At 44.7% G+C, this 19383-nt stretch overlaps 1 protein-coding gene across 2 annotated transcripts in view; it reads left to right on the top strand.

The window, feature by feature from the left end:
• Positions 1–19383, top strand: part of SPOCK2 (SPARC (osteonectin), cwcv and kazal like domains proteoglycan 2) — a 68911-nt gene that overhangs the window by 46196 nt on the left and 3332 nt on the right. Inside the window, exons 4-9 of one of the 2 annotated variants that reach the window (XM_044420521.1) lie at positions 994–1108; positions 2188–2302; positions 9038–9152; positions 12959–13078; positions 15977–16195; positions 16735–16797. In XM_044420521.1, the coding sequence (XP_044276456.1) occupies positions 994–1108; positions 2188–2302; positions 9038–9152; positions 12959–13078; positions 15977–16195; positions 16735–16797 (747 nt within the window). The remainder of the gene's footprint in view (positions 1–993; positions 1109–2187; positions 2303–9037; positions 9153–12958; positions 13079–15976; positions 16196–16734; positions 16798–19383) is intronic. The other variant, XM_044420523.1, reaches the window with a different exon arrangement.

The following is a 19383-nucleotide window of genomic DNA, read 5'->3' as shown; positions in this document are numbered from 1 at the left end:
CCACATAGGAAATAAACAAAGCATAGTGGCATACTATCTCTGTAAAATTAGGATTCCTTGCTTGCTGCACTTGCTGAATACATTTGCACATTGTCATAATCTTCCAAATGTTACCAATCTGCTGATGTTTAGATGGTTGCGTTGGAGCCTTCCGCTGATGGTCTATCTGGGACCTTGCAGCAGTATACAGTTGCCAAAGAAGGCCTTTATGCAGGAACTGATGATCACTAGGTTCAGCTGATAAAAGGCATCACTTTAAGAAGTAGTGGCAGTTCAGTGTGGAGAGAACCCTAGCCAGAATTAACGACCATATTTCAAACTGCTGAATATTTCCACCAAGGATGAACATATGAACCAGCTTCCCACCCCGCACCCTGCAAGCTATAATTAGGCCAACTATGCACTCCTGCCACAATGAGGGCGAGAATAAGAAAGTAGGGAACATGGCAAGGTGGTGCTCTTGCGGCGTCTTTTTTGCTCTCAGCTAACTGTGGGTCAGGTTGCACAAATCAGAAAGAGTGTTGATTGCAAGAAGGTAAGTGCTGCTGTCATTGTCACAGCATTTCGGGTAGCTTTATTTCGGAGTGGTGCATTTAATTGTATTTTACGAGGTAATCTAAGAAATGTTAGCAACGAACAGCAGCCTGTCTCTTGATCTGATATTATTACCTTGCAGATTATATGGGCAAATAAATTATACATTACTGAAGGTAGCACAGTTGTTCATAAAACAGTACTAAAAAAAGAATATTAGCCGCTTGTTTTGAGTTGTGAAATGGCTTTTGATCCAGATACAAAGCTGCCTACAACGAGGGGCTTCAATGTGCAGCTGCAATTGCTTTGTAGATTCTAGCATGTTTTGTGTGCGTGCATGTTTGTGTGTGTGCGCACACAAGGCTCCCTTTATCAGACAGCAACAGCCATGCAGATGCAAGCAAAAGGAATGTTTAGTAGTACACTAGTTACTCACGCTCCCTTTACCCCATTCCACAGGCCTGGACACCACCAAAGATCCCTGCCAGAAAGTTAAATGCAGTCGGCACAAGGTGTGCATTGCCCAGGGCTACCAGCGCGCCATGTGCATTAGCCGCAAAAAGCTGGAGCACAGGTAAGGAAGCCTCTGCCCTCTGCACTCATCCTCAACTGGGAACATGCGTATTGAGCTCTTCTGCCAGGCAGCTTACAGTGAGCTGGACCTTACGAGGGGGGGAGGAGATTGTTAGTCAGTGCAGATCAACCAGTGCTTAAATGCAACAATCTAGGCAAGCTTTCCCAATGGGGAGGCCACAGATGAATGTTGGGACTACAACTCTCATGGCGAGGGTTCAGGGAGGATTGGAGTTGTAGTCTCATGTCTGGGGTTTCAGGGTTGGAAAAGCCTAGTCTAGTAGGCTTAAAAGTTACTTGATTTGAGATACAGTTTAATGATCAGGGAGAAAAACATCTTCTAGGTGATTGTCCACCATCCTGTGGCATCGCACTGTGTAGCTGTAAAATTTATTGAGCAAGTCAGACCTGTTTGCCTTATGTCCATCCAAGTAAAAGGTCTGCAGGCATCCTTTTATTTTTAAATCTAAAGGTGAAAAGTTAGGGAACGTATGTGTGTAATATCCCTGAGGGAGAGAATGTACTGCAGTTTGGCTTGTAGTCATGACTGTGGTGCTCTTCTCCTTCATGAGGACTAGTATCATGGTTTGCTGGTGTTGCCCCATGTTGTCTCTGTTTTGTTTTTCCCTGGCTGGCACATCCAAGGGGCACCTTCTGGTCTCTTCTTCCATAAACAAATTGAGTAATGGAAAGTCAGAATTGCTCCTTTTTGGCAGGCTGAAGCTTTGTGCCGTTAACGGTGGCATAGGAGGGCAAAAGTAATAGATTACAGGTTTTGCCTCACCACCCCTTTAAACTACAGCAGATCCCACCTGTTGATTTCTGCTTCTTATAATATAAACCACAGCACTGGCCTGCTCCTTTAGGACGGCTAAGAGCCAGTCGCTTATAAGTCACCCCTTTGTCCTTTGAAGAACATTCCCCAGTCTCCCAAGTTGGCTATATTTCACATTCCGTAAATGCCAACGCGAAGAGGACCTTTTGTGCGAGCGAGTGCATCCGCTGTGAGGTCAACCAGCTTTAATACGTGCTCCTGCTTCTCTCTTTATCTCTCTCCCGCTGTCGTGCACGTGCACACAGAATCAAGCAGCCTGCTGTGAAACTCCATGGAAACAAGGAGAGCCTTTGCAAGCCTTGTCACATGACCCAGCTGGCATCTGTCTGTGGCTCCGATGGACACACTTACAGCTCTGTGGTGAGGAGAGAAGAACAGCAACTGGCACCGGAAATGGGGGGTGTGGGGGACATTCTGTCAGTGGAAGAAGCTGCCCCGCTTGCAGGCTTCCAGCCAGCAGGGCCTTGGCCTGCACTGCATAGGACTGGACATTGCCCAAGAGAGCCACATGCCGGTGGGTGGGCTCACTCACGGATTGGTTGACACATAAGAGGATCTGAACTGGCTGCTATACTGGGCAGCTGATAGAGTTGTCAGTCGGAATTGGATTGGCCTAGCCAGAAGTCATTTATTTATTTATTATATTTATACCCTGCCCTTTTTCCCTTTCAAAGAACTCAGAGTGGCTTATAGAATTGTCCTATCCTCATCACAACAACCCCCTGAGGTAGGTTGGGTCGAAGGTCTGTGACTGGCCCAGAGTTACCCAGTGAGTTCCATGGCTGAGCGGGGACTAGTACTCAGACCTCCGAAAGCCCAATCCAGAACTCTTAATCACTATACCGCACTGGATCTCCCAGAATAAGACTGTAAGACTGAAGCCAGGAGAGGAATGAGAAATGTGTGTCCACGTTTTATAACCCTGCTCTGGTATGTGTGTAATGAGTGTTCATCTATTTATTATGAACTTATACCCTTCAAATTGGTTGCCCACCTGTTATTTATTAGATTTACACCCTGCCTTTTTTCTTTTAAAGAACTCAAATTAGCTTATATCGTTCTCCTCAGTCTTATCCCCACAACGACGCTGTAAGAGTCTGTGAAAGTCTGGCCCAAAGTCGCCCAGTTAGCTCCATGGCCGAGCAGGGACTAGAAGCCAGATTGCCTGAGTCCCAGTCCTGCACTCTTTACCACTACACCACACTGGCTCACTATTTTATTCTCACTGCAACCCTGTGAGGTAGGCTAGTCTGGAAAAGAAAACAAAAACTCAGGTTGCCCAATGGCTTTATCTTGGGTCTTCCACTCTAATACCATTGTCTAACACTTACAAGCTGCTGCTCTCCAGTTGCGCTGGACTCCACTTCCCACTATCCACAGCTAGCATAACAATATGCTCATGTGTGACCTTGGGTTAAACATTTTAATCTTAACCTGTCCCACAGAGTTTTCAGTATAAAACTTCCTTCCTGGAGGAAAGACAGGGTGAAAATGTAACACATAAATAATACTTATTTGCATTTCACACAATTCTTGACTGTGAAAAGAGATTACATCATTTGCTATCCCCCTTGGATGAGAAAGGAAGCTCAGGGGATTCATGTTTTCTCTTTCCATATTTCTGGACTGAAGTAAGGAAATGCACATTATTTGCATCAGGAGAATGTTTATCTCACTGTAATGGAAATGCCTGATCTTCCCCTAGGATGAGATCCAAAACATGGAGAAAAAACACAAGTCCTTCATACTTCCAGTTGATGCATCCTTTAAACAGCTAAAGCAGCTCTCCTTTCCAGCTTAAGAATCGTCGTCCATCTATTGGTCTTACGGATTTATATCTGGATTTCAATAATGCATTTCTTATCTAGGGTATCCACTGGCTAATTCTTGGGGAAATCACTATCTCTCAGTCTTGGTTTTCATCTGAAAAATAAGATGGCTATCTCATATGAAAATTGTAAGGAGGAGGAGGAGGAGGAGGAGACATTGTCCAAAATTGGGAGCACTTTACATTTTAGTACTGCTAAATAAATGCTTGCGTATATATTAGTGAAGCACCAGAGGTGGTGTTACTGAGTTATATTAAAGATAATTGCATAAAGATAACACCTCTGGAACTTTTGCTAATATATAACCAAGTCACAAAATTATATAAAAATTATCTGACCAATTATTGAGGTCCCAGAGGTGGTGTAATTGGCTGATATTAAAGATTAAAAAGATGTAATTATGAGCTGGGTTTTTTAATCTTTTGAGAGCAGCTAAAGTGGTCTTTATTAAACATTGCAGATAAGTAGAACTCTCAAAATATTACTATAGTTAGACAAAAATGTACAGTGATTATCATCAAATAAGTTAAACTGACAGTTTTTGAGATGGTTTAAAAATTATTTGACAGGTTAATCAGTACACACACATTCCTTTTACCCCATTGTCACTTCTGGCTGAACAGATCTTGCAGGTTTTTTAAACAATATAAAACCCTCAGGACCTCTTTAACAGGGGTGAAAGTAAGCTGGATAAAGACACCAAGAGCACTTTGGCCTTTTGCGGGTGGGGAGGCAGGGGAATCCAAACTTGCCGATTTCTCTTAGAAAATGAAGGACATATGTTGATTTCAAGATGGCAGACCTTCCTCACTTTCTGGAGGCAAAATGCTAACAATGGGAACATTGTCCATTGGCTGGTTGTGGAACCTGATCAGATCCCTTTTTTATAAGGATGGCTAGCAGCAGCATAAAGTTGGTCACGGGGCTGAGGTCACCCAACTTAACTTCTGGAAAAAATGAGTCTCTGGTTGATGGCACAGTTGTGTAGCTTTCATATGAGAAATGAGCAGTGTGTGCCTTACATCACATTGCAAACAGTACAGTGGAACAGGGTATGGTGTCTCACCAAGTTAAAGCTCATTTGGGTAGCCTCTGTCGTGCTGTTCTGACCTACTTTTTCTGCCTTCTGGTTATTGGAATAGGGGAACCTGTTTCAGCTAAACCCCTCTTGCCATTAGCACACGCAGCTGAGTTTAACTCTCTCAAAACAGATAGCTTGCCTTGTGAAGAATTGCCTCCCGCTCTCGGCCAGGGGTAAACTGACTCAGATGCATACCTCAAGCAAACCGCTATAGGATTTCCTCCTGCTGCAAAGGAGGGACAATTTGGACAAAAGCTCAACCTGGGACATGCATTAAGACCAGCTGTGAGTCAAAGCCGCCATTGGGTCACTTGGTGTGGTGGCAAGGGCAGTTCTTGGCCAGCAATTGGGCCATGAGAATTTCCTGCGCACCTCCTCACTTCTGAGCATTAATTTGGAAGTGTGGGGGAGCATTCTTAAGAGCACATCTCCCACATAAGCAGCTGTAATGCATTTACAATATGGCTTAGCGGACAGGCAGGGAGACATGCAGAGGGGGACAAAACCATGCGAGGTATGGAAAAGGTCTTCCTTCAACAAGTATGGGAGGAAGATTCCTCCTCCTCCCTCTCTCATGGCATTAGAACCCAGCGGTGTCCCAGGACAGATGAAAGGGTGCCCTCCTTCACGCAGTGTGTAGTTAAGCAACGGAATTCACTACCACACAATGTAGCGATGGCCACAAATTCAAAAGGGGATCAGGGATTCATGGAGGAAAAACCTAGTCCTGATGATTATATGCGACTCCCAGTATCGGGCAGTGTCGTTAGGTACTAAGACTTTGAAGGTGCTGAGTCCAAGTACAATTTAAAAATAAAGACCCATCAGAAGAAAGAGCTGGGTTGTCAAAGTTTCCCATGAGCAGCAAGACTAAGCAAGGCACGTTGCTCACCCGGCCACAGCAGTGAGACATTCGGTATTTTTACTTAAATTATGGTAATTATCTCTAAATTTGTATCTGTGCTTATCTATTAGGATATGTATACATGAAGCCAATCTGTGTCTTAGGATGATACATTTCCTCCTATGCAACACACAGGTGACTCCTCTACCCTTCATTCTGTCACCAACAGAGCCCTCCCTTTTCATAAGTCTTCTCAGTGAAGTTTTGTCCCAGTCAGAGCTTCCTTGACTTTACTGTCATCAAAACATGCAACTGTTTTCATTTTCCAATTATTGAAATAGTCATGAAATCGCACCAGGCCAGCCAGTGGCTAGCAGAAATTTTTTATCCCTTGCAGGAAAGTGGCAGCAAGTTTGTAGCCTATTATGCATCTAAAATTGTTGAAAAGCCTTTGCCTGATTAGTTCAGAACCAGGGCACAGCAGGAAATTTCATTCTGGGAGATTAGCACTAAGAAGATTCATTGTTGTTTGCTTTTGGTTCCTCATTGCGGGAAGAGTTAAGTAACAAAACAGTAACAGGATCAGAAGGCCAACTGGCCTGCCTGCCTGCCTGCCTGCCACAAAATCCTTCTCTTGCAATCAGCCCTTGGAAATCATAAGGGCCAACTGAAAAGAAAGCCTTATTGCTGGATGATGTCTCCATTTGATCTGTCTGTCAACCAAAGGAGAGGCACCAGAGTGCGAGGAAAGCAGAAGTGGATCCCAAGGATTGTAATGGGGTGCCTGTGTTTTGGAATGAGCTAAAGTCAAACTTTTGTATACCCTACAGTAAAATCAGAATCCAGGATCTATGCTAGAGAAAGCTGAATTCTGCAACCTGTATTGCTGCTGCACAAATAATCATAATTGCAGAATTGTACAAGCTTTGTTCATGTTTTGTTTCTCATTACAGAGGAACCTGGCCACTGGCTACTGAAGGCCCTATTCAGTTCCCTTCCCTACTCACACCTGCTACAGTTCCTGCATTCATTGGAAGCACATGTGGGCAATGAATGCAGAAATCTTCCCATATCTTCACCACTATAAGGATTAGGAGTGTGTTTCAAAAGAATCAGAATAAAAATTGAGATTCTCAAGAAGCTGGATTTTCTGGTTGTAGTAATGCTGTTCTTCATTCCCGTGGGATCACAGCAGTATCACAGCCCTGGCTATAGGAGCAGCCTATATGGCTGTGTGGGCGGATTCCTCTCTCTGTGGCTCTTTTGTGCTACCCTTTTGAGTGAGTGCAGACAGCCTGAGAGAGCAGCAGCTTTACTGCATCCTGCCATAGAGTTTGCATGTCCTGCCATTTGTGCTCCCTCTGGTTGGCTTTTTTTGAAGATTGCTGCCTCTTAGGGGTGGGGAGTCCTGGAAGAAACATTAGCTGAGAGTAGTCTCTTATCCGAGGTTGACCAAGTCCTCCTTGAAGGACTTGGCTATTTTGGAGATGATTAAGAGGCAATGGGACAGCCATTGTAAAGCATTTGTAGGACTGTCACATTGATTAGGAGCAGGCAGAAGTCATTCTCCAGATGTTTCAGACTTCAGTTCCTGACCACTGCTGGCTGGAGTGCCTGGGAACTGAAGTCCAAGCCATCTGGAATTCTAACTGCTTTCCCCAGACATCAGCGATGGAGCACATTTTTCTCTGCTGCATCCTTCCTCAGCCTGGGAGCTTTCAGTGGAACTTGGATCACGATGCACAGAAATCCCATCCAGCAGGGCCACTGACTGGGAATTCCAGGTGTTGCAGTCCAAATGTGTCTGGAAGACACAAGGTTGGGGAAGCTGCTGCACAGCCAGGAAGTGAAGGGCCTGAACCATGGGCTTCAAAAGACAAGAGGATTTTGACTAAACATTAGGAAGAATTTTCTGATGGTAGGAGCTGTTCAACAATGAAATGGGCCGCCTAGGAAAGTGGTGACCATTTCTTCATTAGAGATTTTTAAGCAGGGGGACTTTATGCTTAAGGGTGCTATAGGTGGCAGGACCTGCACTAAGTTCACTTTGAAGTTCCATCCAACTTTCGAGACGTTAAATAGATTCCAGAAAGAAAGTACTATACTACCATGGAATACTTCCAAAGATTCACTGTCGTTTGTATGGAGAACACAGAAATGTATACATTATACTAATGAAATAGCTGTTTTAAATCAAAATGTGTATTCTAGTGTGGAGTCCCCAGAAGCAGTTCCTTGCAAATGTGGTGGGATTACTTACTGGTGCGAAAGTTTGGGGCCCAGCTCTTCGCCTTTGCTAGTGAAATCTCAAAACAAGATATAACTTTATCTGCAAATCTGGACCTACTATTGGTTTATATGGACTCTAATTCCCAAATAAGACATAAAGCGCTCCTGACCTTTTTCTAGGCAACAGGTCATCGCTGCTGACTGGCAACTGGCCAATTAGCTTTCTCTTACCATATGGAAACCAAATTTGGAACCTTGAATTAATGGAGAAATTTCCTAAACATCATCAGGTAAAACTGGGCCAAGTAGGAATTGACACATTTTACAGTATGGTATCTGTTTACTGAATTTGCTAATAGTGAGAAAAACACACAAGAACCTCTTAAGACTCATGGAAGTATATGATTTAATCTATGTTGAGGATGTGATGACTTTAACAGATATTTATTTATTAAAAATTACAAACCTTCCATCAGCAGAAAGCTCTCTGGATGGGTAATAATAATGATAATGAAGATAATCTTGCATGATTATTATTATTGCATAGAAATCTTGAGTGATCAGACATAATGTAAAGAAATCAGTTTATTTGTTGTTCTTAAATTTATTACTGTTCATTGTAATTTTGAACAATTCAGTCAAGAAAGAAAGAGCATATATTCATATCAGATGTCAATATATTAGTATGTATGCTCCTACTGATTCCTACAACTAGGGTATTTTGGAGTTGTTGTTTAGAGTGATTCCCAGGACATCATTTATAACATTTTAAATCACTTAAAAAACTGTTATATGTTGATGTGTGGATATCCTTAGCTTGTGTTAGATGGTGGTTGAATCTCTGTTTTGTCCTGGAGTTTGAACATGGCCCTCTCCTCGGTTTGTGCCCTGTGTTGAACAAGATACGACAGAGCCTGACAAATGAGGCAGAGAGTGCCAGGTAGTGCTGGAGGGGCAGGTAAGCTGAGGCCAAGTTATCTCATGCCAGGTTTTGCCAGACTTTTTCCGAGTGCCAGGAGGGTTCTGAGATAGTGGCTTTGTCTAACTGAGCAGCAGGTGATTTGGGTGGCTTTCTTGCTTTCTCCTCTGACTTTCCATTTCTTGTTTTGCAGTGCAAACTGGAACAGCAAGGCTGCCTGACCAGCAAGCAGCTCACAGTCAAGTGTGAGGGCCAGTGTCCATGTGCCAGTGAGCATAGCCCGACCTCAGCCACAGACGCCAAACAAGGTCAGAGGACGTGTTCTAGCCAATATTTGGGTGACTGTATATGCTCCCTCTCAGGGTTTCTGTTATATCAAGAGCGCCAGCATGCTGTCGTGGTTAAGAGTGTGGGACTGGGGCTCAGGCGATTTGGGTTCTAGTCCCCATTCAGCCACAGAGCCAACTGGGTGGCTTTGGGCCAGTCGCAGACTCTCAGCCCAACCTACCTCACAGGGTTGTTGCTGTGGGGATAAGATTGAGAGCAGCGGGAGGAGAATGAGGTAAGCCACTCTGAGTTATTTAAAAGAAAAAAGGCGGGATATAAATCTAATAAATAAGTATTAACTTGGTCTTCCCAACCTGGTGTCCTGCACATCTGTTGAACTAAGGCAGGCTGAGGATTCCGGAATGTTGTCCTCCAACACTAAAACTAGCTCAAGCACAACCATTTGCTAAAGCATATTTCAGGGCTGCAGCTTTTCCTGGCCCATGTGCCACATGCCTTTCTCTGCCCACAGGCATGCTGGAGGAGAGGATCGTCTGGGCACAGGCAGGTTCCCTCCCCCAGTAGCACATGTCTCACTGAAGTGCCATGCGCTTTGCTGTCATCTGATGTTTCCTGTGCTGGAAAGACAGTGGAAATGATCGTATGTCTCTTAGTGGTTGCCAACATGGCTACAGTCTACTGGGAAACTGCCACCTCCATCCAAGTCTAACCTGCGCTAACACTGAACTCAAGAAGTTAAATTTGGGAGTTCTGTTGCGGTTCATATTGAGCTATAACTGCAGTATAGTTCCTGTCCAAGCAGAGGTTCATATCTGCAGAACGAGTTCTGAGAAGGGCTAGATCTGATTCCCATCACAATATTGATTTGTAAAGTAAAGGGAGGAAGCTGTTAAGTCTCTTTGAAAAAGCATCTGAGTTTGCTAGCCGTGGCCCATGAGTACTAAAGAGCATGAATGGAATAAAAACCAAGAGATTAATATGTATTTTGTATAGCACTGCAATCTGATTTTTAAACATCTTAGCTCTTTAATTAGGGACTCAGCCTCCTGCATTTTAGACAGCAAAATGTCCTACAGTTCCCAGAATGCAGCATGGCCAGCTGGAGGGATGCTAGGTTCTGTAGGACAGCATTCTGTCTGAACACGCATAGGATTGTGCCCTGTATGAGTTTTGCCCAGTTCAGCCATTTTAAGTCGAAGTCCTACTTTTTAACAGATTTTTAATTTATACTTTTACAATGAATTTCATCCTAATCCTTAAATAGCAGTCTTCTGATCTGCCTTATCAACTACCCAGCCTTATTAGAGGACTGGAGGCAGAATTCTAGGCAAATCCAAGATATATTAAAATCCTACCAGCCACTACCTGCTACATGCTATCATCACACCCAGAGTTTCAGTCAAATCCTGAGGCATAAGTGCCATTCAGACTTGCATCTGGCCAACCATGTATTCGAAAGATAGTTTATATTTTACTTGCAGCCATTTTTCTGGTAGCTATTTCTGAATGCTTGCGTCGTAATGAAGTCTAAGGTACTGCAAGAGTCATCATTGCCTTGCAGCTGTTCTATAGTTCACTTAAGATTTCACACAGAGATACATAAGAATTACTTGCACATGTGAATCCTGCTGATTCTCAAAGGAATTCAAGGCAGGAAAAAACTGAGCTTCCCCGTTCCACCCTTACAACATGTACGTGGGGTAGGTCAGGTTGAGAAATGTCAAGCAGCCAAGGTAAGCATCACGCCTGAGTTGGGATTGGAACTGGGCCTCCCTGGTTCACCATCTGCAACGCTGCTCACCATGCTGGTATTCTCATTTCATATTCCTTCATTTCCTGCTTTTTCCTAGTTAATAAAGAAGAGGATGCAAAATCTGTTTCATTGACAGCCTGAGTAGATAGATTTCTTTCTGCAGAAGGGAAGCCTAGCAGCTTGGGCTTAAATATGGTGATTTATGTGAAATTGCTTTGTGAAAGATGTTTTCCTTCTTCCAATAATGACTCTGTGACCAGAAGGTATCAGAGAACATGGCTTAGTTTGCAGATGACAGACTTCAAACTGACAATTTCCACCCTGTGTACACCAAATTGATACATATCACTAGTTCCTGATCATTTTGCCCACCTCATCAACAGGCATCCCCTGCTTCTCCTCTATTTTCCACACACACATGTGCTCTCTCACTCTCTCTCTCTCTACACACTCACATACACGCACACTCCCACACTGATTTGTTGCAAGGAGATGAAGCATCATGCTAGAGAGCAGCATCGCTCAGAATGAGGGACGGGTGATGGTCTGTTGTAGTCTGGCACAGTCTGAAGGGCACCTCCAGATGGTTGGAGAAGGCTTGCAAAATGGATAAACTGAGCTTTGGGTGACTGTGTACGACAGTATAGAAAAGCTTCAGTGGTACTCAAAAGCTGGGAATGAACTCAGGCTAGGAAGGGATGCTAAAAGCAATAAGAAGGCCCTTTTCGGATATGTCCAAAGTAAAAGACAGAGGAAAGAAATGGGGGTTCAGCTACTCAGTGTGGAAGGCAGAATGGTAACAGATGACAGAGAAAAAGCAGAAGTGCTCAATTCCTGCTTTGGCTCAGTCTTCTCCCAAAAGAAGAGCTATGAACTTCCTGATAAAGGGAAAGTATGAGCTGAAGGAACAGAATGGAAGCTCAAGACTGATAGGCAAATGGTCAAGGATCATCTAATTGGATTGAATGTGTTCAGATCTCCAGGGCCTGATGAACTCCATGCTAGGGTCCTAAAGGAACTGGCAGAAGAACTGGCAGAACAATTGTTTATTATCTTTGAGAAATCATGCAGGACAGGGGAAGTGCCAAATGACTGGAGAAAGGCTACCATTGTCTCTGTCTTTAAGAAAGGAAAAAAAGAAGAACCCGGGAACTACAGACCAGTCAAGCTTATCAGATTTGCAGATGACATCAAACTGGGTGGGATAGCTAATACCCTGGGAGAAAGAAGTTTCAAGGTGATCCTGACAGCTTGGAGCACTGAGCTTAAAAAAACAAAATGAAATTAATTTAGGACAAATCCCACCCTCTGGAAAAAGAAACCAAATGCATCCTTACAAGTGAGAAGGATCTTGGAATTGCTGTAATCACAAATTGAGTAAGAGTCAACAATATGAAGGGTAAAAGTTATTTTAGGCTGCATTAATAGAAGTATCTCTTGCAAATCCGATGAAGTACTAGTTCCCCTTTACTCAGCACTGGTTAGGCCTCATCTGAAGTACTGTGCCCAGTTCTGGCTGTCACAGTGTAAGAAAGATGCAGATAAGCTGGAAAGGGTTCAGAGATGGGCAACAAGAATGATCCAGGGGTGGGAAATGAGGCCCCATGAAAAGAGATTGAAAGAGGTGGGCATGTTTAGCCCCAGGAAAAGAGAAGACTGGAGAGAGATGTGATAGTACTCTACAAGTAATTGAAAGATGTCACAAAGAGGAGGAACAGGATCTCTTCTTGATCATCCCAGAGTGCAGGACACAGAATAATGGACTCAAATTACAGGAAGCTAGATTTGTGCTAGATACCAGGAAAAATCTCCTGACTGTTAGAGTAGTACAGCAATGGAACCAATAGCCTAGGGAGGTTGTGGGCATTCAGAATGCACCTGGACAGCCACCTGAGAGGGATAGTTCAACTTGGAGTCCTGCACTGAGCAGGGGCTTGGACCCTCTGGCCCCTTCCAGCTCTGCTCTTCTATGATTTTGCAATGCTTCTACAAAACCTGGGTGCTTTTCTCCTCCCTCAGACTGCTGTATCCCATTCGGGGTGCTCAGTTAATGGCCTGCTCTTTGGTTTACAGAAACTTGTACTGGACAAGATCTGGCAGACTTGGGGGATCGGCTGCGTGACTGGTTCCAGCTCCTGCATGAGAATGCCAAGCAGAACAGCTCCGGAAGCACAGGAGCCAATCCAGTGACTGGTATGGAAACCAGCACCAGTGCCTGCTATGTACACATGTGCATTCAAAGTTAGACCCAGGCTGATCCTGCTTCGAATAAACCCATTGCTACCAATGGGATCTAGACTAATCATGCCTAACTGAATTCCCATTGATTGCACTGGCTTTCGTATGTCTGGATCCAGCCCACAAGTCACATTGCACACTGTTGTGGAAAGACTAGAACGGGGCTGTGTAATTCCTGAGATCCTGCTTTGTGCAGCCAGTATCTGGATACAACAGCTGTATTATTCCTGAGGAACTACATATTCAGAAACATCACATGGTGCAACCCTCCTGGGACTGTACATTTTCCGGCTGCCACTGGAGGATCACACAGTTGAATACACCCCAATTTCAAACAAAAAAGACTGAGAAACCTCCCTTTCCTTCCAAAACTTACATTTTGTGGATGAATGTGTAGCTTAAACCTTCTAACTCAGGTTTTCTCCTTGACCTGGTAGTTTTCTACATACACTGAGCATTTGATATGAAAAAAATGTTCAGACATGTGATTCATAACCTTCAGTTTGATGTGATGCAGTCATGCCATGTTTCTATCGCATGAGTTGACTTCTGAATCTTTCATTCGCCCTGAGTTGCACTAGGCTGAATGGGGCCATCGGTTATGTGTGTGAATTTGCTTAGGTATATGCCTACTCAAAAACGTAAAGACAATGCTTTCAAGGGTTGGGCAATGTGTGGCCCTCCCGTTGTTTTTGCCTGCAACTCCCATGATCCTTTCCTATTGCCTATATTGCTAGAACTGATGGGAGTTGTAGGCCAAAGCTCCTGGAGAGCCGCTGGGCCTATTTTCGGGATAAATGTATTCAATGTATTAAAGCTATAAGGGGCACCAGATGCAGGGAAGGAGACACAGTCAGTTGTTCTGACAGCTGAACCGAAGACATACCTACAAGAGCATAGACTCATTTATTTCAGTGGTGCTTGCTCAGCAAGTGCACCTGACGAGTTGTGCCCATTCTGTCAGTCTTCGTTCTTCCTGTGGCTTCAGCTCCTCACTTTTCCCCTGGCAAAACTGAATTGTTTGGCTCAGTACCTGCAATGCCACCTCTCAAGCACTGCATTATGCAATTAAACCAGGCTTTTATTGTGACCATGTTCGCCTGTACCCCATTCAGTTAGTCCTTGAGCCACAGTCACTTTAATCAGTGGGATTCTGTGCATTAAAGCAGATTTTATGCATGCTGTGCGCGGAATTGTCATTGTCTGAAAACGTGTGTCTTTGTCCTCAAAGTCACTCTGAGAAGTGTAGCCTTCCAAAGGCAAGCAGGAGCTCCGGTTTGTACACGGGTTTCCCTTTGGCCTTGTGACTGAAGAAAAGCCTTCATCACAGCAAGGTGACCCTCTTGTTGTGAGCGAGTTTCCCTCTTTACATTAACACCGGCACATTTGCTCACAGGCTAGCTGGAAGGAGTGGGCACCCTGCTCTTCTGGTCACTGCAGGAGCCAAAAGGCAAACATTTGTGTGTACTTATTGTAAATCAGTCCCTGAGAAGAGTCAGCAGGTTAGTCCCAAAGCACATGGGGAGTATGAGGAGCAATCAGTCAGGAGGAGGATGGTTAGTTTAAATGTCACAGAAGAGGAACGGCCAAGCTGAGTGCCTCTCCTGCTGGGATTGCCCTGGATGAGGTCAGTGCCACTAGGTGCATCTCTGGCGGATGTTTTTCCTTTGGTGCCCTTGGCTGTTTGCTGGTGCCCCTCAGCTTTTGTAAGTGGAGCAAGGGGCCAAGAAGGCTCTCGTCCAGCTGCTAGAAAGTGCATTTGGAGCCAGACTGCCAGGAATATCATCCATTGTGCATGAGCTAAAAAGGGAAGCACTTATTCTGGGGAAGGATCAGGGCCCCGTCTCCCTTATTGTTTCCCTTTCCTAGAGAACCCCTTCGAGGAATGAGATCAGGGTGCTGCTGGGCCAGCATTCAAATTCAGGCCAAATCCTGGGACCTGTATAAATTATGCAGATTAAATTGAGTTTGCATAAGAGATGCAACTTTATTATTTATGCACAGCTCCTCATTTCAAACAAATCCCAGCACTGTTAAAAAAGAATAAAGACAAACAAATCAAGCAAACAAAAGCTGCACACAGGGCTATCATGAGAGTGCTACAAAGGTACCTAATTGATTGGGAGAAAGCCAAAATAAATGCATGCATTTTCAAGAAATGCCTGAAATAAGTCACTGTTGGACTTCTAGGAGTGATGGGGGGGAGTGGCAGTACATGAAGGAGCCCAGCCACAGGGCATCCACGCTTCCACTCCTTAACTCCAGTGACTATGCATTTTTAACCAAGCTTATGTGCACAGCTGCAGTGGCTAGGAGCTAGCTTGTTTCTTCTGAACAACAAGTAGGTACTGAAAATCAAGCCTGTCCCCAACCCAGTGTGGATGTGTTGGACTAGAGCCGCCATGATTCCCGGCCACTGGTACAGCAGCCTTACCGGATCAGTTGTATGGGAACTTCAGTCCAACACAAATCGATAGCACCAGGTTGGGGGAGGCGCTTCCGTTCACAGTTGCAGCCAGATGGTGTGCCATTTCATCCCATTCCCCACTTTTTGAGTTGACACTCAACAATCCATGGCTCCCAAAGATGCTTGCTCTTCACTGGGCTCCGTTTGCTTCTCCATACCTTGAGATTCACCCTTATTTCTCAGCAGCCTCATTGGCCCAAATATGTCATTCTCTATCAGATGGAAGGATGAAGGCTGAGATTCTGCCTCCAAAGTCTGCAATCGTGGAATTGCGAAATGCAGACAATGCTTTTGTGTGCACTGAGGGTGTGCAAAGGCGTCTATGACCTGCCTCATTCTTTCCTCTGCTTGTCCTTTACTGTTGTTTTTGCACCATCTGTTTGCAGTGCTGGACAAGAGCCTTGTGGCCAGTTGCAAAGACTCCATTGGTTGGATGTTTTCCAAACTGGACACCAACAGCGACCTTTTCCTGGATCAGACAGAGCTGGCTGCTATCAACCTGGACAAGTATGAGATTTGCATCCGGCCTTTCTTCAACTCCTGCGACACCTATAAGGATGGGCGCGTCTCCACCGCAGAGTGGTGCTTCTGCTTCTGGAGAGAGAGTGCGTCAATGCAAGGTTTCCTCCCACAGGCAGCACAGTCTGTTGCGTCCGCTCCTTTCAGTCAGTGCTATACTGTCGTCCCATAGTGAGTGCAAAGCCTTGTAGCAGACCCCCTCCCTTGCACACACAGACGCACACGGATAACTTAACCAAGTGCTTCTCCCACTCATTCACGTATGGTACTGCTGCCCCCAGATTGCAGGGAATGAAGCAAAGGTGGTTGTGTTTATGGTGGGTCTGTGCTATATTTAACCTGGTTTAAACAGAGACTCAAAGCATTAATAAGGATGATAAAAAGAATAAGAATGCAATAGGTCATGTCCACGTAATGCTTTTTCCTCAGTATGCAAAGCCCTTGAACATACTATCTCAGGAATTCCTAAAACTGCCCTGCTAGATAGACCAGGGCAGTTGTCCTCCTATGCCAGACTAGGGAAGGAGCATAACGCCCTTTTGAATGAGTTCGTAGCTGAGCTGCAGCAATTCTGTGCTGGTTTGGCACTGGCTGGATGGATGGTCTTTTGCTTTGGGTGTTACAGAGCCTCCCTGTCTTGCGGAGCTGGAGAGGACTCAGATCCAGGAAGCAGCAAAAAAGAAGCCTGGTAAGTTGTGGAAATGCAAAGATAAATAATTTGGGATTTCTGGATGAAGGGCAAGGAGTTACTTGTTCTCCACCGTCATTTTTAAGGGCTGATAGTTGACTGAGTGCTGTACCTTGGCACTGTGCCAGAAACCAAAGGTGAATCTAATTATGTCTGTGCCTGTGTGTAAGTTTTAAGTTTTCCAAGTGTTCCAAGGTTTTGTGAAGGCAAACTGAATGTTGTGCCCAGTAGTTTCCTTTCTGACATGACACACTGCTCACACATACGAAAACACAATCCTTCTGGGATGACTAGCATGTTAAGGCCAGGTTTCCGTTTGAGCCTTGTCCTACCATCATCGTATTTCCAGGCATTTTGGTTCCTCTTTCTTACTGACCTTCAGCAAGTACACATTTTATTCTTTTCCTCCTCTGTGTTTTACCCCGCAGTGTGTTAATTCCCAACATACAATGCAGCTTGGACAGATTTCCTAAGAGAATCTGCTGTGTAAGTACAGAGCAGAAATGGTAGTTCTTAGCCAAGTCAACATGGTTTGAGAAGGGTTTTTCTTCCTGTAGTTGTAGATATACAATTCTCTTGTCGCCCCTGTTTGGTAGGTTTCTGAAACAAGACCCAAACCTGCTTATCAGAAGGGGGAAAAAGAAAAGATGAGTTCACCCACTACCAGTCACAAACTCTTTCATATTGCCCTCAGACTTTCAACACTCCAAACAGAGAATAGTCTGCCTCCAACCTGTTTAAGTTTAGGCACTGAGGTGAGAGACAGACAATAGTGTGTCTTTGTTATTTCCAGAGTGTGGAAGATTATTTGAAAGAGGCAGTATTTCAACCTACTCTCATCTTTTTCAAGGCTTTTGTAGTGTTTCAACACTTGCAAAGCCTGTGGACCCATAGACAAGAGCGAGACAAAACAGAACTGAGTACTGGGCCCTAAGGGTCAAGATTACATGAAGGCTGGAGAATCAAAGTTGTAGATTCTCATCCTTTGTGGCCCATTATACAAGATGCACATCTGATTCCTGGCTTTGTTCTCACAAGCTTTTTGTTTGCCTGGGAGGCTTCAGAAACCCCGTGGAAGTATTGCAGACTTCAGGTGACCTCAAGATGTTAAGGGTTGTGTGGAGCAAACTATGGAACTTGCCTTTTCAGTGAACAGGTTGGCACCCAACATGTGTTGAACCTCTTTGAGCATAAGTGCCAGATGCAGTTTCAGGAGCACATGGGGGCTGCATTCCAGTGGTGGGTGGAACAAAAAAGCAGGGCCAAGAATACCTGGATGTTAGCTAAAAGCTCTTACTGCCAATAACTGAGTCTTAGCAGGGCATTTCAGAACGAGGGGGTGGGGGGACTACTGCAAACAGCTGGGAAACCACCACATGCCCAGCAGGCAGGGACACTGGCGTGAGGTCAAATGAATGGGATGTGGCCATCTGCAATATTGACTGCTCAGAAACAACAGAATGGAATTCAGTAGGGACAGTCAAGTTCTGCACCTAGGAAAAGGAAATGTGACGCATCCTTACAAGATGGGGAATACTTGGCTCAACAAAACTGCAAGTGAGAAGGATCTTGGAAGTGTTGGAGATCACAAGCTGAATATGAGTCAACAATATGATGTGAATGCAAAAAGGGCAAATGTTATTTTAGGCTGCATTAAAAGGCATTTCACTTTTAAACCCTTGATGTACTAGTTCCCCTACACTCAGCACTAGTTACGCCTCACCTGGAGCACTGTGCCCAGTTCTGGGCACCACAGTTCAAGAAAGGTGCAGACAAGCTGGGAAGGGCTCAGAGGAGGGCAACGAGAATGATCCGGGGACTGGAAACAAAGCCCTGTGAGGAGAGATTGAAAGAACTGCACATGTTTAGCTTTAAGAAGAGACAACTGAGGAGAGATAGGATAGCATTCTACAATTACTTGAAAGGCTGTCACAAAGAGGAAGGACAGGATCTCTTCTCAGTCATAGAATCATAGAACAGTAGAGTTGGAAAGAGTCGGAGGGTCATTGAGTCTAACCCCCTGTGTGGAGGAGTCCCATTCTAACCATCTTTCCCAGATGGCTGTCAAGCTGGGTCTTGAATACCTCCAATGTGGGTGAACCCACAACCTCCCTAGGTCATTGGTTTCATTGTTGGACTGCTCTAACAATCAGGAAGTTCTTCCTGATGTTCAGCTGGAACCTGACTTCCTATAACTTGAGCCCATTATTCTGTGTCCTGCACTCTGGAATGATCGAGGAATATTTCTTTTCCCATGCATAGGGTGAAGAGTTTGAGATAAAACTCTGGATCCAGTTTTGATCTTAGTTAACATTATTTTATTATTGTGGAAGGGAGTGATGATGCCGGGCTCTTCCATCCTGTCTTTCCTCTCGTCCATTGCTCACATATCCCCTCAGCTAATGATAGTTCTTCTTCACGGTCTCTGTGCATCACACATAAGGGCTCTGCACCTCCATGAGTCCTGTTAGGAAGATTTGTCCTTCCGTCCCCCTGGTATATCTAGGAGGGGCTCCCACCATTTCCCCCACTTCTCTTCCAACTGCTCTTGTGGGTGCCTCAGGATTTTTCTTCTCTGATACTGCT

The sequence above is a fragment of the Varanus komodoensis genome, unplaced genomic scaffold (genome assembly GCF_004798865.1).
Source record: "Varanus komodoensis strain SLA01 unplaced genomic scaffold, ASM479886v1 scaffold11, whole genome shotgun sequence".
NCBI lineage: Eukaryota > Metazoa > Chordata > Lepidosauria > Squamata > Varanidae > Varanus > Varanus komodoensis.
This window is presented reverse-complemented; position numbering and strand designations above follow the sequence as displayed.